Source organism: Haliotis rubra, unplaced genomic scaffold, assembly GCF_003918875.1.
Source record: "Haliotis rubra isolate DU_JTF1 unplaced genomic scaffold, ASM391887v1 Scf80, whole genome shotgun sequence".
NCBI classification, from domain to species: Eukaryota; Metazoa; Mollusca; class Gastropoda; order Lepetellida; family Haliotidae; genus Haliotis; species Haliotis rubra.
Window position 1 is genome coordinate 2,227,621 of NW_025767524.1, and position 18,967 is coordinate 2,246,587.

At 40.4% G+C, this 18,967-nt stretch overlaps 1 protein-coding gene across 1 annotated transcript in view; it reads right to left on the minus strand.

The window, feature by feature from the left end:
- Window positions 1-18,967, minus strand: part of LOC124261548 (threonine aspartase 1-like) — a 99,234-nt gene that overhangs the window by 31,989 nt on the left and 48,278 nt on the right. Inside the window, exon 7 of the mRNA XM_046695863.1 lies at window positions 6,934-7,061. Within this exon, the coding sequence (XP_046551819.1) occupies window positions 6,934-7,061 (128 nt within the window). The remainder of the gene's footprint in view (window positions 1-6,933; window positions 7,062-18,967) is intronic.

An 18,967-nucleotide genomic window follows, 5' to 3' on the forward strand; every position in this document is an offset into this window, starting at 1 on the left:
TTTTACTCTCAGTTGCATATCGCTCCGGAGCCATGTACAGTCCCGCGTCGAACATGTAGTCGACTTCGACCGTCGTATTCCAACCGCGTCTTGGTAGCATTTGATGGCACTTTCGGGAGATCAACTGGAGCATTGATAGCATCCTCAAAGCGTTAACAACGAACTGTTTCTGGCGTTGTAAGCAGTCCCCTTACCGAGGATGTTGGAGCGTTTCGCGTCTGCGCGCAACAACAGCGCCCACACGATGCGTTTGAATCGAAGTCATTCAATCTGATTACACCGGCATGAGTGAACCCTCTCAGTGTGTCCAGCATGAACATTTTCCAACCGTCCAGCGGTTGGCTGCTCCACTTTCTGGACGGTGAAAGCAACACCACCTTTAAAGTTCATACGATCATCTCGCCATTCATTACTTTCGACAAAGCAAAGTCCTGGCATAGTATATCTCGTTTCAGTAAATCATCACTGACTTCTTTCACGGGTGGGCCCTCCATTATATGGAATACCCAACCCGCCCCGCAAGCGCCAATCCATCGCCGGGTTTAGTTTGAATTCGTTGCAAAATACGTTCAGTAGGCCCGTCTATCGTACTGGTTGTTTACTGCGCCCCACGCCTTGTCCTGTGGGGCCGAGCTGATCTCTTTGAGGATACGCCTGACCTGGTAGTACACGTGAAACGTGAACACAGACTGACTCAGCGGTCCACGCCGAGTGTCGGTCAATGTCACACCACACCCCGTTGTAGAGCACCACACGGTGAAGTTGAGTTGATTCTGCCAGAACTGCATCGGGTTGTTGAACCATGCGTGGACTGCCTTGACGTTAGGCACTGAAAGCTTATACCGGTCGAACACATCTATAAACTGAGCGCTGAAATACATCCCAGCAGCGTCGACCACAATCTTCATGTGTGGGAAATCTATGTCAAGTTTAGGGTAAAACACACCCGGGGAGTAAAACACTCCTTTGTTTTTAAAGTATTATATAATGAGTATATATACTCTAACATGTACGTAACACTCCTAAGAATAACAAGCGGCGAGTCCGTTCAGTTGATGCACGCGATCGATAACACGTCGGGTCAACTCGAAGTCGCACTCTGCGATATCACCTACCTACCGTGATGGACTAACATCAACGTCAACAACAACAAGCTGTTAGTCAGTGGCACCCGCAACCAGATAACTGACGGCTACTACAGCGTGTGCTCGCTAAGTGATGAGGTCTTCAAACCCTTGGGAGCCGAACTCAAGATAAACGACTCAAACGGCACAGTGGTGTTAATCAACAACGGAATAAACCCCTTGAGGCTCGGCCGGCCATTGGCGAGAACACTCGGGATACCGCCGGACGAGATAAAACCAACAACTACCGTCACAGGCACGAAGTTACCCAACCTAGTACCGTACCGAGAGCTGTGCATTCATCTCGGCCAGCTGAGCACAACGGACAACATTCAAGGGGGTCACCCTTCCACGATACTGAGAGCCGTACCGGTGAAAACGGATAAATACAACGACGGTAGAACCAAGTCGTTTTCACCGCGGCAGTATAAGAGGTTAACTCGGGGCAACATCCCTGAGTTGATAATATCGGTGTTAGATATAAAGCATAATCCTGTGAATATAGGATACCTCAGCATAACGCTGCACATAAAATGACTAGCGCACAAGGCCCCGGAATGTGGTTGAAAAAATGCATCAATACGTGGATCTCCGACCTCGGGGACACACGCGGATTCAACAACCCGGAGTAGATGGTAAATTGTACGCCTTGCAACTGAAAAACAACATTTACAAACGCGTTGAAGTCCCCTCCGGTGGAACCCTAGGTGACATAGTAGATACCTCAGGAGCGACCGTCAACACTCGGTACACCCTAGTCCGCACCTGTGATGATAAATGGATAGTATACCCATCGTTCGGAGGCAAACTGTTCGACATAGAAGATGTTGAGAGAAGCGACCGCTTGCCTGAAACAAGCCATATACATTTCGTCTTCACCGACGACGACAAGTGGGTGTTGTTGCCCGCTAAAGTCGACTGGTTTCTCAATATTAGGCTCGGCTCCCCCTACGTGTTCACGGAGAACAAAGACAACTACCTAAACAAAGTCGTGAACAACGGAACCCTTCTCGTGGCTTACGTCCCGGCTCAGAGCCATAGCGTAGTCATCAGCCCAGCCGCCAGTATGGCAGCCCACATACTATCAAGTAAACCGGGAGTGCAAAACGTGACATTGCAGTTGGTGTCTGAATTCGAAGGCGTGGTCAACATCCTGGAGAGTCTACCAGCAAACTCCACGCTGGTCATCAAAGTCTACCTAGGGGAACCATCGCCGGATGAAGTCGAAATCGTGAAGGGGGTCAAACTCTGGTGGGTGAAACGGCACCAGTATCAGGTTTGCACTGTTTACGTGCGGGTGGGTGCCGACTCCCACACCAGTCTCCAGGAGGTCATCGTGACCGTGGAAGACACGATATCACTCACCAAGATCTTCCTACCCAACAACATACACTTCATGGGGTTGAAGTGCGCCCCTGAGAAATTATCAGAAAAACAATTGGAAACTATCTCGTAATAGTAATATATCAATGTCCAATCATCGTCCCAACGCCACGCTTAACGATCTAGGTGACACGGAGGGATTCGATCAGCCTGGCGAGGAAGACACCTCGTACGTCCTACACTTGAAAGACAATGTGTATAGGTGGGCAGCAATGGTCGATCATCTACCCAAACCACACTCGGGGGTCTAGGAGGCACAATGGGGTTCGATCAGCCTGGCGAGGAAGACATCTTGTACGTCCTACGCTTAAAAGATAACGTGTATAGGTGGGCGGCAATGGCCAATCATCTACCCAAAATCACACTCTGGGGTCTAGGAGGCATAGAGGGATTCGATCAGCCTGGCGAGGAAGACACCTTGTACGTCCTACGCTTAAAAGATAACGTGTATAGGCGGGCGGCAATGGCCAATCATCTACCCAAAATCACACTCTGGGGTCTAGGAGGCATAGAGGGATTCGATCAGCCTGGCGTGGATGGCACCTCGTACATCCTACACTTAAAAGATAACGTGTATAGGCGGGCGGCAATGGCCGATCATCTACCCAAAATCACACTCTGGGGTCTAGGAGGCATAGAGGGATTCGATCAGCCTGGCGTGGATGGCACCTCGTATGCCCTGCGCTTAAGAGGCGGGTGCCTGTGGCAGACAACCTTATAGAGCCCGAATGGTTGATCAACATGACCCTCACCGGACCTTACGTCTCTTTAAGGATACATGGATCTGTCACTGAAATTAGAAACAATGGTATCTTAATCGGGTCTTTCATTACGGAAGGGGGCCCTATAGAACATCATCTAATGCCAGATCACACGGGTAACATGATAAATAGTGCCAGTAAATTTAACGCAGGGTTAAAGTTTGATGTGCCCGATTCCCAATTGGATGTGAAACCGGACTCCACACTCATCATAGAAGTCCAGCTAAGAGATAATGATCCTTTTGATAGAGGGCAGCAACTTTTACCTGGGGTGACAATACACCATGGCACCATGGGCATTCACGAACGTTTCCGTATCACCATATACCGAGGGGGCCGACAGGGAGTATAATATCCACCTTCACATCCCCGAGAGTCTCGTGTAATCACAGATTTACCCATTAAACTCTCACCTATTTCCCTGCACGATAAGCTAAACCTTATAAGTTTCAAATATATTGAACAGGTAGTAAACCCATAGGAAACACAAGTTAAAAAGTATCTCATATAATATATTATAGGATGGGACTGTACCCAGTCGTAGAGGAAGTAGCGAAGACCCTGGAAACCGTAGACGGGTTCCGCTTGAGACAGTTATGTGATGTAAAACACCAACTAGAACAAGACCGCGACACTCGGAAAGCACTATATAAGAAGTACCATAGAGCTTTCAATATCGTGGACGGGACTGATACTGCCCTTATGGCAACCAGCATGGGACTAGGGGCGGCAGGTGTTGGGTTGTTAGCAACCATCGTGGCCGCACCTATAGTGCTAGGCATTGAAATAACAGCTGGGGTGGTAGGGGTGGCAGGGTTGGTGTTTAAGTTTGTATCCCACAGACTGCATCATAAAGCGTTGAAACACGACGAGATCAGGGTTGTAGCCGAAGCAAAGCTGAACACAGTAAGTGAGCGTATTTCCACGGCACTCACTGACAGTAAGATCTCGGAGGAGGAGTTTCGCTCAATCCTCTCTGAAATCGACAAGTACCGTAAGATGAAACAAATAATCTGGTCCAAGTCTCGTAAGTCTGCTATCAGCAAAGACGAGAAAAAAAAGTACATAGAACAGGGGGTACGAAAAGCCCAGCAAGCCTTTATTACGAACACCAAAGAGATCATAGGCGATTCACATTAAACTGTTTCATCGAGGTCAACGCAACATAGTGTCAAGTGCTAATTCGCGGTCATAGCGACACTATTGTGCCACGTGGGGTCGGGAAGTTAACTGGGGGTTCAAAAGTAGTAGACAATGGGGGGCGAGATCTAAGGGCCTGACAAAAGCTTTATTTGTGAAATAACGCTTTACAGAGGCTTTTGTTGGACTTGATCTCGGACCGCTATTGTATCTACTACTCAAGAAGTTGTCATCCCTAAAGTTGTATGCTTCATCTTGGACTCACCAACTTCTAGAATGCCAATCAAACAATTAGAATATACCACGTTTTGTTATTATTTTGAGTGTTGAACCTAAAATTGGGTGGCAACTGACCATTTTATATGCGTTACCCTTACCGAGCGGCATCCAGTGTCATCATGCAGTTGATGATTCATTCATATCATGTTTTTTTTTATATCCAATGTTACACTGGCCAAGTGACACCAATTCTTCTCTTGCACTGATGTTTTGTACTTACCATAACAAATAAATTTCTTTACCACCACATACCCACCACGACAAATAGCTTTCTTGATAAGTGTTTTTCTTTGAAATTATACAAGCGAACTGCAGTCACAAATTGCTCAAATGCTCAAGGTATTAAAGATACCACTCACTTGAAAACATATAAAAACTCTAATCAGTAGCTTTCAAATGTTTCTTCTGATAAAAGAGATCCCTTTCTTAATAGGGATGTTAATCACATGACCAGTTTGAATAGGAATGGAACACTGGCAGGTCTTTAAATGGCTAAAAAACTGGCCATGTTGATTAAATTACTGGTACCAGGCAAGTCAGGCCGGGCTAATCAAAGTTGGTTGTTATTAGTTCATTAGAAGAACTAATTACATTGTGGGTAATGATGACTATTGCATGTTGTGGTGATTATGAGGAAGGACTTGCTCAGAATGCGAAACCTCAGCTATTTGAGGATGCAGGAATTCTGCATGTTTGATGCAATTATCACCGAGGAGACCAACGGAGCCTTCTTACTGCTTCACAGGTGATAAATGTTGATTATCAACCCTGTCTTTATAGGGTATTAATGAAATTATTAACTTCAACACACAAACATAAAATCAAAGCATGTAAATTATTCACAGAACAGAAATCTGATGTTTTTATGCTCACATGCACACATGTGCCATTGTATCACTTTTGATGTGTGACCTGTACACTCTCTTATTATTCCATCATGTATTGCTTGAGATGCAGCCATTGTAACCACCTACACTCCACTGTGATCTTGTTAACTGTCCTTGATTGATGCTGCTACCAATGATCATGGGTTTGTCTGGTCCAGGCGTGGGTGATCGTAACTCCCATACTTTAACATAGACTTACGACTGTCGTAGTGCTATGATCACTTTATAAAACAGGCCCCTGATGACCATGGGTTTGTCTGGTCCAGGCCTGGGTGAACTAACTCCCATACTTTAACATAAACTTACGACTGTCGTAGCGCTATGATTACTTTATAAAACAGGCCCCTGATGACCATGGGTTTGTCTGGTCCAGGCCTGGGTGATCGTAACTCCCATACTTTAACATAGACTTACGACTGTCGTAGCGCTATGATCACTTTATAAAACAGGCCCCTGATGACCATGGGTTTGTCTGGTCCAGGCCTGGGTGATCGTAACTCCCATACTTTAACATAGACTTACGACTGTCGTAGCGCTATGATCACTTTATAAAACAGGCCCCTGATGACCATGGGTTTGTCTGGTCCAGGCCTGGGTGATCGTAACTCCCATACTTTAACATAGACTTACGACTGTCGTAGTGCTATGATTACTTTATAAAACAGACCCCTGATGACCATGGGTTTGTCTGGTCCAGGCCTGGGTGATCGTAACTCCCATACTTTAACATAGACTTACGACTGTCGTAGCGCTATGATTACTTTATAAAACAGACCCCTGATGACCATGGGTTTGTCTGGTCCAGGCCTGGGTGATAACATAAACTAACTCCCATACTTTAACATAAACTGATCATAACTCCCATACTTTAACATAGACTTACGACTGTCGTAGCGCTATGATCACTTTATAAAACAGGCCCCTGATGACCATGGGTTTGTCTGGTCCAGGCCTGGGTGAACTAACTCCCATACTTTAACATAGACTTACGACTGTCGTAGCGCTATGATCACTTTATAAAACAGACCCCTGATGACCATGGGTTTGTCTGGTCCAGGCCTGGGTGAACTAACTCCCATACTTTAACATAGACTTACGACTGTCGTAGCGCTATGATCACTTTATAAAACAGACCCCTGATGACCATGGGTTTGTCTGGTCCAGGCCTGGGTGAACTAACTCCCATACTTTAACATAGACTTACGACTGTCGTAGCGCTATGATTACTTTATAAAACAGACCCCTGATGACCATGGGTTTGTCTGGTCCAGGCCTGATTTCACTGAAGACTGCATCGTCTGCTGACAAACATAATGAGTCACAGTAACTCCATCGATCAATCTAAGGTACTCCACTTACCTCAAGATCATCCTTTCCTGTCTTCATCTTTTTGTGAACAGTGTCGTCTGCTGTCTGTCTCTTCTCCATCAAAGCAGTCTGGTGGTCCAGCTTTCTCTTGTACTTCAGGTATGTTCTTCGTGAGCTCTCTGGGGACAACAATCATCACATTCAATTATCAATACTCACATTACTTTTGGTCATGGGTTCTTTGGAATCAACCACAGCATATCCTGAAGTGTGAGCGGGGACTACAAGGTGTGTGTGTGTGTGAGTGAGTGAGTGAGGGATGTAGTTTGGTTTGCAATGGAATACTTGTTCTGTTAGACAACATAATCATAACAAATGCACATCAGGTGCTGTGACCCAAGAATTGACAGTTTCTTAGGGGAAGGCCAGTTAAATGTTAGTGAAATAGATAGAAAACAATCACGTAATGCAGCAGGGGTTTGACTAATCAACCAAGAATAACTCTCACCATAAGGCTGGTGGGTTGTACTGACTCTCTGTGGCATTTCCAGATACAGACAAGACAGTGTTATTCTGTTCTCGTATATAAATCTGTAATAGTCTTTTGTGTTTGAATGTTTGTTTAACACAGGACTCAGCAATATTCCAGTTATATGATGGCGGTCTGTAAATAATCGAGTCTGGACCAGACAATCCAGTATCAACAGCATGAGCATCAATCTATGCAATTGTGACATGATGACATGTGTCAACCAAGTCAGCGAGTCTGACTACCCGATCCCGTAAGTCATCTCTTACGACAATTCTTAAGACAAACTTGGGTTGCTGAAGACCAATTCTAACCCAGATCTTCACAAGTCAGTCTCTTGTGGCCCTGGCACTTTGCTTACTAATTTTGCAAAAAGAATCCAATATGCCATTTGGAAGGTTTAATAGAAGAAAACCACATGGTACCATACACATATTTGGGGAGGGCATGAAGACATGGATCATCCAAACATATAACAACCATCAACACACTGGTGTACACAGAAAATACTTAGTCGGTCTCAGTCCCTGAACCACATTATTTCCCTACTGCCTAGCCTTCCTTGCAATGATTACGCCCTAAATGAAGCAACTCACTTGGGCTCCTTTTCAATTTAAATGGGTTTATTTGTAACTATCAAAATTATATATATTCAGGGCCTAACTGTTAGTCTAAGAACCTCCTAGCCACCACACCACCCCAAAATACATCACCAGTCCCAAATTCACTAAATTGCAGACTTGACAAATTCCAGTAAGAGTCACTTAAGAAGTAACAGAAAGTGAGTTTTTACATTAGGAATAGCAGTTTCATAAAGGGAAGTATGAAAAAGATCTGGCCCCAATTTCGCGAAACAAACTTAAGTTCGAGTTTTGACTTAAGTTCGAGTTTTGACTTAAGTTTGAGTTTTTACTCAAATTTGAGAAAACACAGAAAAATGCATTTCCCAGAATAAACTGAAATCAATATTAAACTCAAACATAGTAGACAATTTGAGTTTGGTAATTAGATTACTTCAGTTGTTTGGGCTTTTTAATTTAAAAAATGCAGTTGAGTTAAAAATTCAGCTGTTTCAAATTGTCAAACTCAGTTTGAAATTTGAGTAAAAACTTAAGTTTGTTTCGAGAAATCGTGGCCTGATTTGACTGAGATTGCACTATGATCCCACAGGTCCCAGAGATGGGAGTATTATGTAAACTGGTTGCTGAAAACTGTGGGAGTATCTGATATATGAGGTAATAATCTGGTGAGATTTCTTTCTAATGGACCTACAGGCTATCAAATAATTCCAATGGAGAATGTCCTTGACTGCTTGGGATAGCTAAACCGGACTCCGCGGCAGCTTCAACTCAGCTCGAAAAATAATTGACAATTGATAGTCTGGTGACGAGTGCAGGATTGTCAACACGGCACATCTCCTCTCACCGTGAAGACATCTTAGTATCTTTTGACACTAAGGGTTCCCATCGCAGTTGTAAAGTTAAGTTCTTGGTCATAAGACACTCAACCGCATACCATTACAAATCCTCAAGGGGGGGAAGTCAATATCTGGAATGGTGTGTGTTCGCAGCCTGGACCTGAGGTGTGATAACTGATCACACTGTCCATGGCGAAAAGCCAATCCATCGATGACAAGTTACAAAATCAATAGCTGACCTCAATATTAGTCACATATGTTTTGAAATGACATACAATTTTACAGATAATCAGCCCCCAGGAGATATTTTACCATTTGTCCATATATGTAATTCATGTGGGTTCAAAACACATACAGGTACCAACTGAACAAAATTCACAGCATAAACTACTTCCCTAGCAACATGCTTTTATGTGCACTTGCACTGAATCCTTACAACATGTAGAATTTCTATAGTGTTTTATTACTTTTGTTGCCATGACAATATGCTTCGGCCCAATATATTTACAATTAACTTGAATGAAACTTTATCATCACCTGTTCATAAGAAATGGGCAAAAATACATATGAAACTTATTCATCTAATAAAAAATACAAACCCAGATAAGTTGTCTTTCAGTTTCTGTACAGGAGGGATACAGTTACATGACCTACTCGTTTCTTACTAGCAGTCAGTAACTAATCTGGAATTAAAAAAAGAGATATTTTTCCCAACCACCTATATATAATGATATCATTATTTTCATATAGCAGCTGATAAATAGGCCTTAACATGGGTTCAATGACCCCTATTACACCTAAAGATTCTAGATTTATTGGTGTCCCTTTAAAGATGTCATCTGGTCTGAATTAAGAGGGTATTACTTTTTCTACTCAAGTCAAATGTTTCATTGCGCCAGGCATGCTTTACTGAAGGTCCATATGCAGACATCTTTAATAGTAGATTTAATAGAATTGAACTCTTTAACATTTTACAAATATTGTACTGATTATTAAAACCTCCAAATATTTTACATATGAAAATACATTACAGTAACAATATAATACTCATATTTAATAATTAACACAATAGCTTTGGTAGTGTGTCTGTGTTCCACTGATCCCTGACCTCACTGTAATTATAACATGTGTCCATTGGTGACCGGACAAAATCCACCCCAAAATTGCCACCCAAGACAAAATCCACCTCTTCTTAACAAAAAAATGGACAAATTCCACCCTTCTCAAATTGCTATTGTTAAAAGTTTTAGTGTGTCCTGATCTTTGATCAAGTTGTTTTTCTCAAGCATTGTTTTGATAGCATTTACGTTTTCTTAATTGGCTGTTGTTCCTAGATGTTGTTTCAAACATTAAAGGTTTCTCCATTTTTTCACATTTTGATCACTACTTAATCCTCTTTCATTAATCATTAAGTAGTCTCACACTTTGATCATTACGTAATCCCCTTAAAGAATTAAGATGTTTTTGCAAGCCTGACTGGAGCCCTTTATACTCATGTTTTTGAATGTGTGAAAATATATGCTGTTGTCATATTTATATATGTATTGATGCATAAATGAGTCATAAATGTGAAATGTGCAATTGTCATATTTATATATGCAAAAATGTGCTTACAAAATGTGCTTACATATGTATTTTGGTTGTTTTTGGTATCGATTATGAATGACTGATATGAATAAAATTCATTTCTGTGACTAAACATGTCATCAGGTTTTTTTTTCTTAGGGTGGATTTTGTCCGGGTGGAATTTGTCCTAGGTTGCAATTTTGGGGTGGATTTTGTCCTGGATTCGTGTCCATTACCCTGTATGACTTCATATCAAACAAACAGTGTGACTTCATCATCCAATCAGTTTCAATGTCCTATGTATATTTCTTCTTCCGTATAGCTTCCATTGTACAGGCCATCAGTTATACAACATACCCACAGTATGTACATGAAAATAACATAAAACTAATTCCCAGCAAAATACATGAAACCTTGAAACCTGATCAGTTTTAGCTTTATGACATAATGGTGTTTCAGTCAACTTGTCTCAAAGGAAATGTTTCCGGTGGTTTCAAAACATAAATGTCCGACATATCCAGCTCTGAAAATTATATTTTGTCATATCAAAAGAATACATTTGATCCTTTGAAGTGATTTTACTTTTGGAGACAAACCTCTACATTTCGGAATTACGAAAATGTACCATGTGCGTTTCCAAATTTATAATATCATCAAACATGGCAAATTATTAGGGTGAATGTACATGTAAACATGTAAAAGTGTTTCCAAAATACGAACAGAGAGCCATTCAAGTCTAGACAATACAGTTGGCTTAGAAATATCAAAAACGACAATTAATGTGACAGATATATTGATATTTGACACATGTTGTTGCACCCTATGGAGACGGCTCGGGGAGGAGGGGTCAGAAAAACACCTGCTGCGTAGAAAATCCAAATCAAGTGTCATGCCCGATCTGAATTGGTTGACAGCTGTTTCGCTGTTGTGACCTTGACACCTGAACAGATAACCTGAACAAACACCTTGTCAGACCATGACTATCTGACCACAGTGGGCAGGAGAGTACAGTTGTTATTATGGCATGCATTAATCACACCGATGACCCAGGTTCAATTTTAAGAAATGTGCACAGTATATGTAGCTCATTTCACGGATAGATTGTGGAAATATTGCTTAAAGGGACATAAATCTAGATTCACTCACTCACTCAAATGATAACAATGATAATAATAATAATGATAAATTCTTTCATACATCAAGGATCAGTCAATTTGACCTATATTACAGAAACGTAGGACTGCATGATATTTCAAGTGTACTGCGATATGCTTCTCAAATGATTTGTATTGCAACATATTTTGTGTTCTGGTATATTGGTTAAAACAATTAACAACCTTTCTTATAATTCATAATATCTGAAAACAGTGAAAGGGCTGGATTTATGGCTAACCAGGGTGCTGTTTCACAAAGTCTATGTTAAAATGTAGGAGTTATGACTGTCGTAATGTTATGATTGGTTTGTGAAACTGGACCCAAGATCTGGAGCACTCAGAATGGAAAATACTTCGAATGCATTCGTATCAAGTACATCTTCTATTATTGAATACCTCCTCCTTTCTATAGCTGAATTTGCAGAAATTAATTGGTTTATTTAGGCAATTAAATACTGAGCTGTTTCTACTTCCCTTACTTTGCTTAAAATCTAATATTTATCCAAGCACGAAAGTTGGATGATTCCATATCTATGCTACAAACAGATTAGTTTCTGTTCATTTGAATGACGCACGCTGCCCACTGAATGTAAACCCTTCATGTTTTCCTACTACCACAGTAATCAAAAGTCATCATGCCTCTAAATTGCCTCACCAGACTTCAAAACTCAAAAACTGATCCCCAAATTAGCAATAATATAGGTCTGTTAAAACAAAGTGACTGACTTTCTTTGCTCGCATCACTATGGGTAAAAAATTTGTGTTCTTTTTGGGTTTATCAGTCTTTTATGAAGGTAAAACCAAGATGAATCTGGAGGTCACATTATGATCACATAACTGTCACATTATGATCACACAATGGTCACATAACTGTCACATTATGATCACACAATTGTCACATTATGATCACACAATGGTCACACAATGGTCACATTATGATCACACAATGATCACACAATGGTCACATTATGATCACACAATGATCACATTATGACCACACAATGATCACATTATGATCACAAACACAATGACATTATGATCACATTATGGTCACACAATGGTCACATTATGATCACATTATGGTCACATAATGATCACATAATGGTCACATTATTAACACATTATGGTCACATTAAAAAGAAAGAACAATCTGTATGATGGAAAGTGAACATGAGCCTTCAGCAAAGGAACACAGATACCTCTCAATAAGCCACTGTATCTAAAACCACTAACACTCACACACAGTAAAATAGGATTACAGACAATTAAATACACATTGTGAAACCATTGTCACCTACATTAATCTTCCTGTTCGTCAAATATTTCTCATTTGTTTTAAAGGCAATTAAGCAATGTCTCTGCAGGACAGAGCAACCCAACAGCACTGGTACAGCATCCTGACTATAGTAATACGTCCATCTGTCAATACTGACCAACTGTGAGGCTTGCTCACTGATACAATGTCATAGACAATTACACGCTGAGAGGGGAGACACTATGTCACTTCATTTACATGGACAGTCACAAGCTAATGCTGAGATTTCGTCACGATTGTCAAATGAAACAAAGAAGGCAAGTCGTGGATACGGGCTTCACTGAATTACTTTGAAATGCCACATCAAATGAACAGATTGTGAGTGCATTGGACTGAGAGGAGAAACCCCTCAGTAACAGCTCGTGGTGATGTAGGGAAATACTGATTGCAACATACTGTGTAAGTATTCTTAATTAAACTGGCTGTCGGTGATACCTTATTGTTGATCATATGAAAGGGTAAAGATTTATCTTTGATTTTTTAACAAACAGCCCAAATTAGGACTGTTTATACATATTTTAGGATTGTATTGTGACATTTTGTTTAATCTAACAATTTTGGATCAGTGAAATACAAGTCACCAAAGCTGATACATAAGTTATGTAAGTGCATCCACAACAAATCTATATTAGGATGCAATACCACATTTTCATTACTACTTAAGGATCCACAACAAATCTATATTAGGATGCAATACCACAGTACCATAATAATTCTACACAGTGAGAGACCTGCAGGATATTGCAAAGAGGTTATAAGAGGTCTTATACCACTAGGGTATGTTATGTCCATTGTTCTGGCAGGTTGATTTTCTGTGTATCAACCTTCTATCTGCACGTGCAGAGGTTGATATGTGGATAACAACCTTGGCGGTGCAGGAAACGCACGTGCAACAAGCAATGTACGAGTCCATTCGGCGCCCACGTGGTATAAGTAGGTTAGCACCCCCCCTTTGCGGGTGATATGGATTCAACGCTCTCGCCTGACGGCTCGAGCGTTGAAATCCATATCACCCTTGAGGAGGGTGCTAACGTATACAGAGGTACAGATAAGCTGCGTATCTGCGTAAATTACGCAAATATTTATGTGAAAACTCAATTCCTATTAAGTCTATTGCGTACAAGTACGCTTGAATTTTTTAAAATACTCAATAAATGTGATCTTACACGCGTATACACAAAAATGTCAAATCTTAATATGCGTACCGGTGGATAGATACTATAACTGAGGTATACTGAGAGGTTCTATTTCAGGATATGAACTTGACAACTTGCAGTTTTTCTTATCGCTTTTCATATTACAGATCAAATATAAATAAAAAACACTCAAATTTAAACTTTATTATATTTTTAAATTATTGGAAAATGGCAAAATACCCAATTGAGTTTGAGTGAGATGAGTACAATGTATTTGGTTACTCAAAGGAAAATTAGGATACCCAATTGAGATGAACGCAAGCGAGTACATAACTCAATGACCCAAAAAGTTATCTGTAGCTCTGCGTATACATATCATTGTTTGACCTTGCTGGTATGCCATTGGACACCAAAACCCCTGCAATATGTCAGGGAGTACCATGGCACCAAGTTCTGTCACTCCAGAGACTTTCTCTATAACCCTCCTTATATACTGTTAAACATAATCCCATAGTGATATTTGCTTTGAGAGGCATTTAGAAGTTGGAGGAGTAAGGAGTGAGCGAGTGAGCTAAGTTTCACGCCACACTCACAATATTCCAGCTATATGGCGGCGGTCTGTAAATAATCGAGTCTGGACCAGACAACCCAGTGATCAACACCATGAGCATCAATCTGCGCAGTTGGGAACTGATGACATGTGTCAACCAAGCCAGCAAGCCTGACCACCCGATCCCATTAGTCACCTCTTACAACAAGCATGGGTTACTGAAGAGTCATTCTAACCCAGACCTTCACGGGTCAAATTGTGGGAAGAAAGGTGATGAATTCTTTTTTTTATAACAATTTCCTTATTGGTTGCAAAAATGTTTGAAGGCTACCTAACTTGTCCCAGGTTAAAACTAAGTGTATTGAGTTGATATCTACACATCCTCATATGTTTAAACAAGGTAGGATTGATAAGACAGAACACTGGATCTCTGTTGGTAAATATGACAAGAGATTTTTCATTTTGAACACCTCATCAACAACCCTGACCATGACATTTCCATTTAATAACCTAAACCCTGCCTCCCAGCCTAACAGTTTTGAGCAGTAGAAGTAAAGTGTTATTCCCATTTTCTTTATTTACATTACAGGCTTACCATGTAAAATGTCAGCCCAGCTAAAACACTTCATTTATCATCTCCCTATGCTTTACCTAGTAATATATTCTCATCTATTGTTTTTACATGGCATAAGCATTTGAGTACTTTTCTTTTCACATCTTTACCTTATACATGTATTATGTCTAGTGAAGTGAAGTGAAATTGGGTTTAACGTCGTGCTTGAGAATATTTCGCTCATATGACGACGTGCATGCGTGTGTATGTGTATGTGCGGCTGCTTGTACTAAGACTGAAGCTGGCTTTATAGTGCTAGCCCACTGAGAAACCATGCCGCAGTGAAGCATGAATACCCCACTCAGACACATTATACTGACTCCGAGCTGACCAGTCCTTGTTGTACCCATTAATGCCGAGCGCCAAGCAGGGACCAACAAGTACCATATTTTAACGTCTTTTGGTATGACGCGGCCGGGCATCGAACCCGCGACCTTCCGCTCTCCGCGGGCAGACGCTCTAACCACTACACCACGGAGGCGGTCTTATGTCTAGTGATGTTTGATTGCAAGTTTATCACTCTATTTACAAAGTCAGTTTTTTCGACAATGATATGACTTAATTTCATACAAGAAATAGTAGTTATGCTATGCACAAGGAAAATATAATATTACTTGGGGGTCTTCCACAGACTATTGGGGGGAAGGGGCAAGATGTGACTATTGTTCCCCTTGTTTTATCATAGAAAATCATTGACCAAAGACCCTACAATGGCAAACTAGCTCAGTTTTCACATGATGAAGAGGCAAGTTGTTATCAATAACAGTTTCATGTCTTCACTTTGAAATGTCTCAAAAGAACGACCTAAATCCACAATTGCGACATTTGATAGAACAAGGTTAAAACATGTAATAACTGTAGCAATGAATGAAGTTGTATGGGACATAGAAGGGTGCAACACACAGAATCCAAACAAGTATTCTTCAAGGGCTAACAACACTACACATCTCACAGCTTATACATACACACATCCATCATTAGGATGCATAATCATTGCAAATTAAGCTTGTTCAAATGAAATGTTCAATGCCTGCTGATGAACCATACAGAAGTGCAACTGTCCCTGATAGTTAACAATAGACTTTTATCATGAGTACACTGGAGTATGTACCTTTATGGCCTGAGAGCCAAACATTGCATGAATGTCAGTTCTTTTCTATTGTATTATTTGTTTTAGGGGTAACACATGCCTTTTGCAGTGTCAGAATTTAAAAGATAAACAGAATCAGCATCCCATATTTGTCATATACTTTTTATCATCAAAATTATGATCAATTTCTCACTTCAATGGGATAAACATTTGGATAAAAGAGACTTTCAATAGGCAATGGAAGCTCCGGGGAAAAAACATTAGACATTCCTGAATTTATGTTTGTTCAGTTTTAAAACTTGTTCCAAAATATGTTTCAACATGTATTCGGAAATGTAAGTCTCCAGTCTGATACTTATAAGTTGTATAAAGTTCAATGAAGCTGCTTTCTGATCAAGATTATGTTGACTTCCTGTTGTCATTAGTTGGTGCAAGTTAATCAAACTTATACTGTAATGGAATGCTCTCAGATGTTTTCTGATCTGATTTTAATAAGATTGCATAAGTATAGAATAGTTTTGTAAACAATGCATAAATTTCAAGATATGTCGTTCATATGGCAATGGACGTCAGTTTCACTGTCATGTGACTGTCTTCCTGTCCAGTGCATAATCATTAAAACTATAAAAGTATATTAACTGATCTTAGCATGACAATCACTTTGTGAAACAGGTTCCAGGGTCCTCAACGACCATAATTCTCATGCGTAACATATATTTACAACAATCTAAACACCAATATTGCTTTGTGAAACTGAAAGTTGTGTGGGGGATAAGAAAGTTGTTTGAACTTTCCTTGTTGACTAAGTTAAGAGAGAAAAATGGCATTTATGGAGGCATGTTGAACATGGTTTGTGCCAGATCAGCAATGACATGGTGGTTCTGTGATGGAGAATAATTTATTCACATTTTCATTACTACTTAAGGGACCACAACAAATCTATATTAGGATGCAATACCACATTTTCATTACTACTTAAGGATCCACAACAAATCTATATTAGGATGCAATACCACATTTTCATTACTACTTAAGGATCCACAACAAATCTATATTAGGATGCCATACCACATTTTCATTACTACTTAAGGATCCACAACAAGTATATATTAGGATGCAATACCACAGTACCATAATAATTCTACACAGTGAGAGACCTGCAGGATATTGCAATGAGGTTATATGAGGTCATATCATTGTTGGACCTTGCTGGTATGCCATTGGACACCAAAACCCCTGACTGTGCAATAAGTCAGGGAGTACCATGGCGCCAAGTTCTGTCAGTCCAGATACTTTCTCTATAACCCTTCTTATATACTGTTAAACATAATCCCATAGTGATATTTGCTTTGAGAGGCATTTAGAAGTTGGAGGAGTAAGGAGTGAGTGAGTGAGTTAAGTTTCACGCTGCACTCACAATATTCCAGCTATATGGCGGCAGTCTGTAAATAATCGAGTCTGGACCGGACAATCCAGTGATCAACAGCATGAGCATCAATCTGCGCAGTTGGGAACCGATGACATGATCAACCAAGCCAGCAAGCCTGACCACGCGATCCCAATAGTCACCTCTTACAAGCATGGGTTACTGAAGAGTCATTCTAACCTGGGCCTTCACGGGTCAAATTGTGGGAAGAAAGGTGATGAATTTTTTTTTGATAACAATTTCCTTATTGGTTGCAAAAATGTTTGAAGGCTTCCTAACTTGTCCCAGGTTAAAGCTTAGTGTATTGAGTTGATATCTACACATCCTCATATGTTTAAATAAGGTAGGATTGATAAGACAGAACACTGGATGTCTGTTGGTAAATATGACAAGAGATTTTTCATTTTGAAACACCTCATCAACAACCCTGACCATGACATTGTCATTTAATAACCTAAACCCTGCCTCCCAGCCTAACATTTTTGAGCAGTAGAAGTAAAGTTTGGGAACCGATGACCACCTGATCCCATTAGTCGCCTCTTACGACAAGCATGGGTTACTGAAGACTTATTCTAACCCAGATCTTCATGGGTCTATGTATATTTGAGATATGATGACAAGTGTCAACCAATTCAGTGAGTCTGACCACCCGATCCCGTTAGTCACCTCTCACGACAAGCATGGGTTACTGAAGAACAATTCTAACCCGGATCTTCACGGGTCAAAGAAGTAAGGAAGGATAACAATATATGGATGAACAACTTCTCTATTACAGAGAGAGCGACATTTCAGTCTTGGTTTTGACACTGTTATCAAGCAAGTGAACCTACACTGAAATGTTGCTCTCATTGTAATATAGAAGTCGTTCATCCCTATATTGTGATCCTTCCTTAGGCTGTTTTTTTTTTTATTAATTGGTTTACAATTTTTTTCCAAAAAAACTAGGGTCGGTGGTCGAAATAAAAATAAAATTGAAAGTCTTCAATTTTTTTAAGTGTTCATCTCAACATCTGAGTTGGTAGGATTAAAAAAAAATCCAACTTTTGATATTGTAAGAGAAGAGTAATTATTGTGAATCATATAATAATCACATACTGGGTTTTTTACTCCTTGTATTAGAGTTGATACTGATGGTGGGATAAATGTCACTTCTTACAATGGCAGTTTTTGCAATTGATTTTTTACAGTATGTGAATGTGACAGAAACAGATTTGATATATCATTCTGTTACTCTTCACGTGATTTATCTAGCAGAACAAAGAAACCTCTAAACAATGCAAGCAACTGAT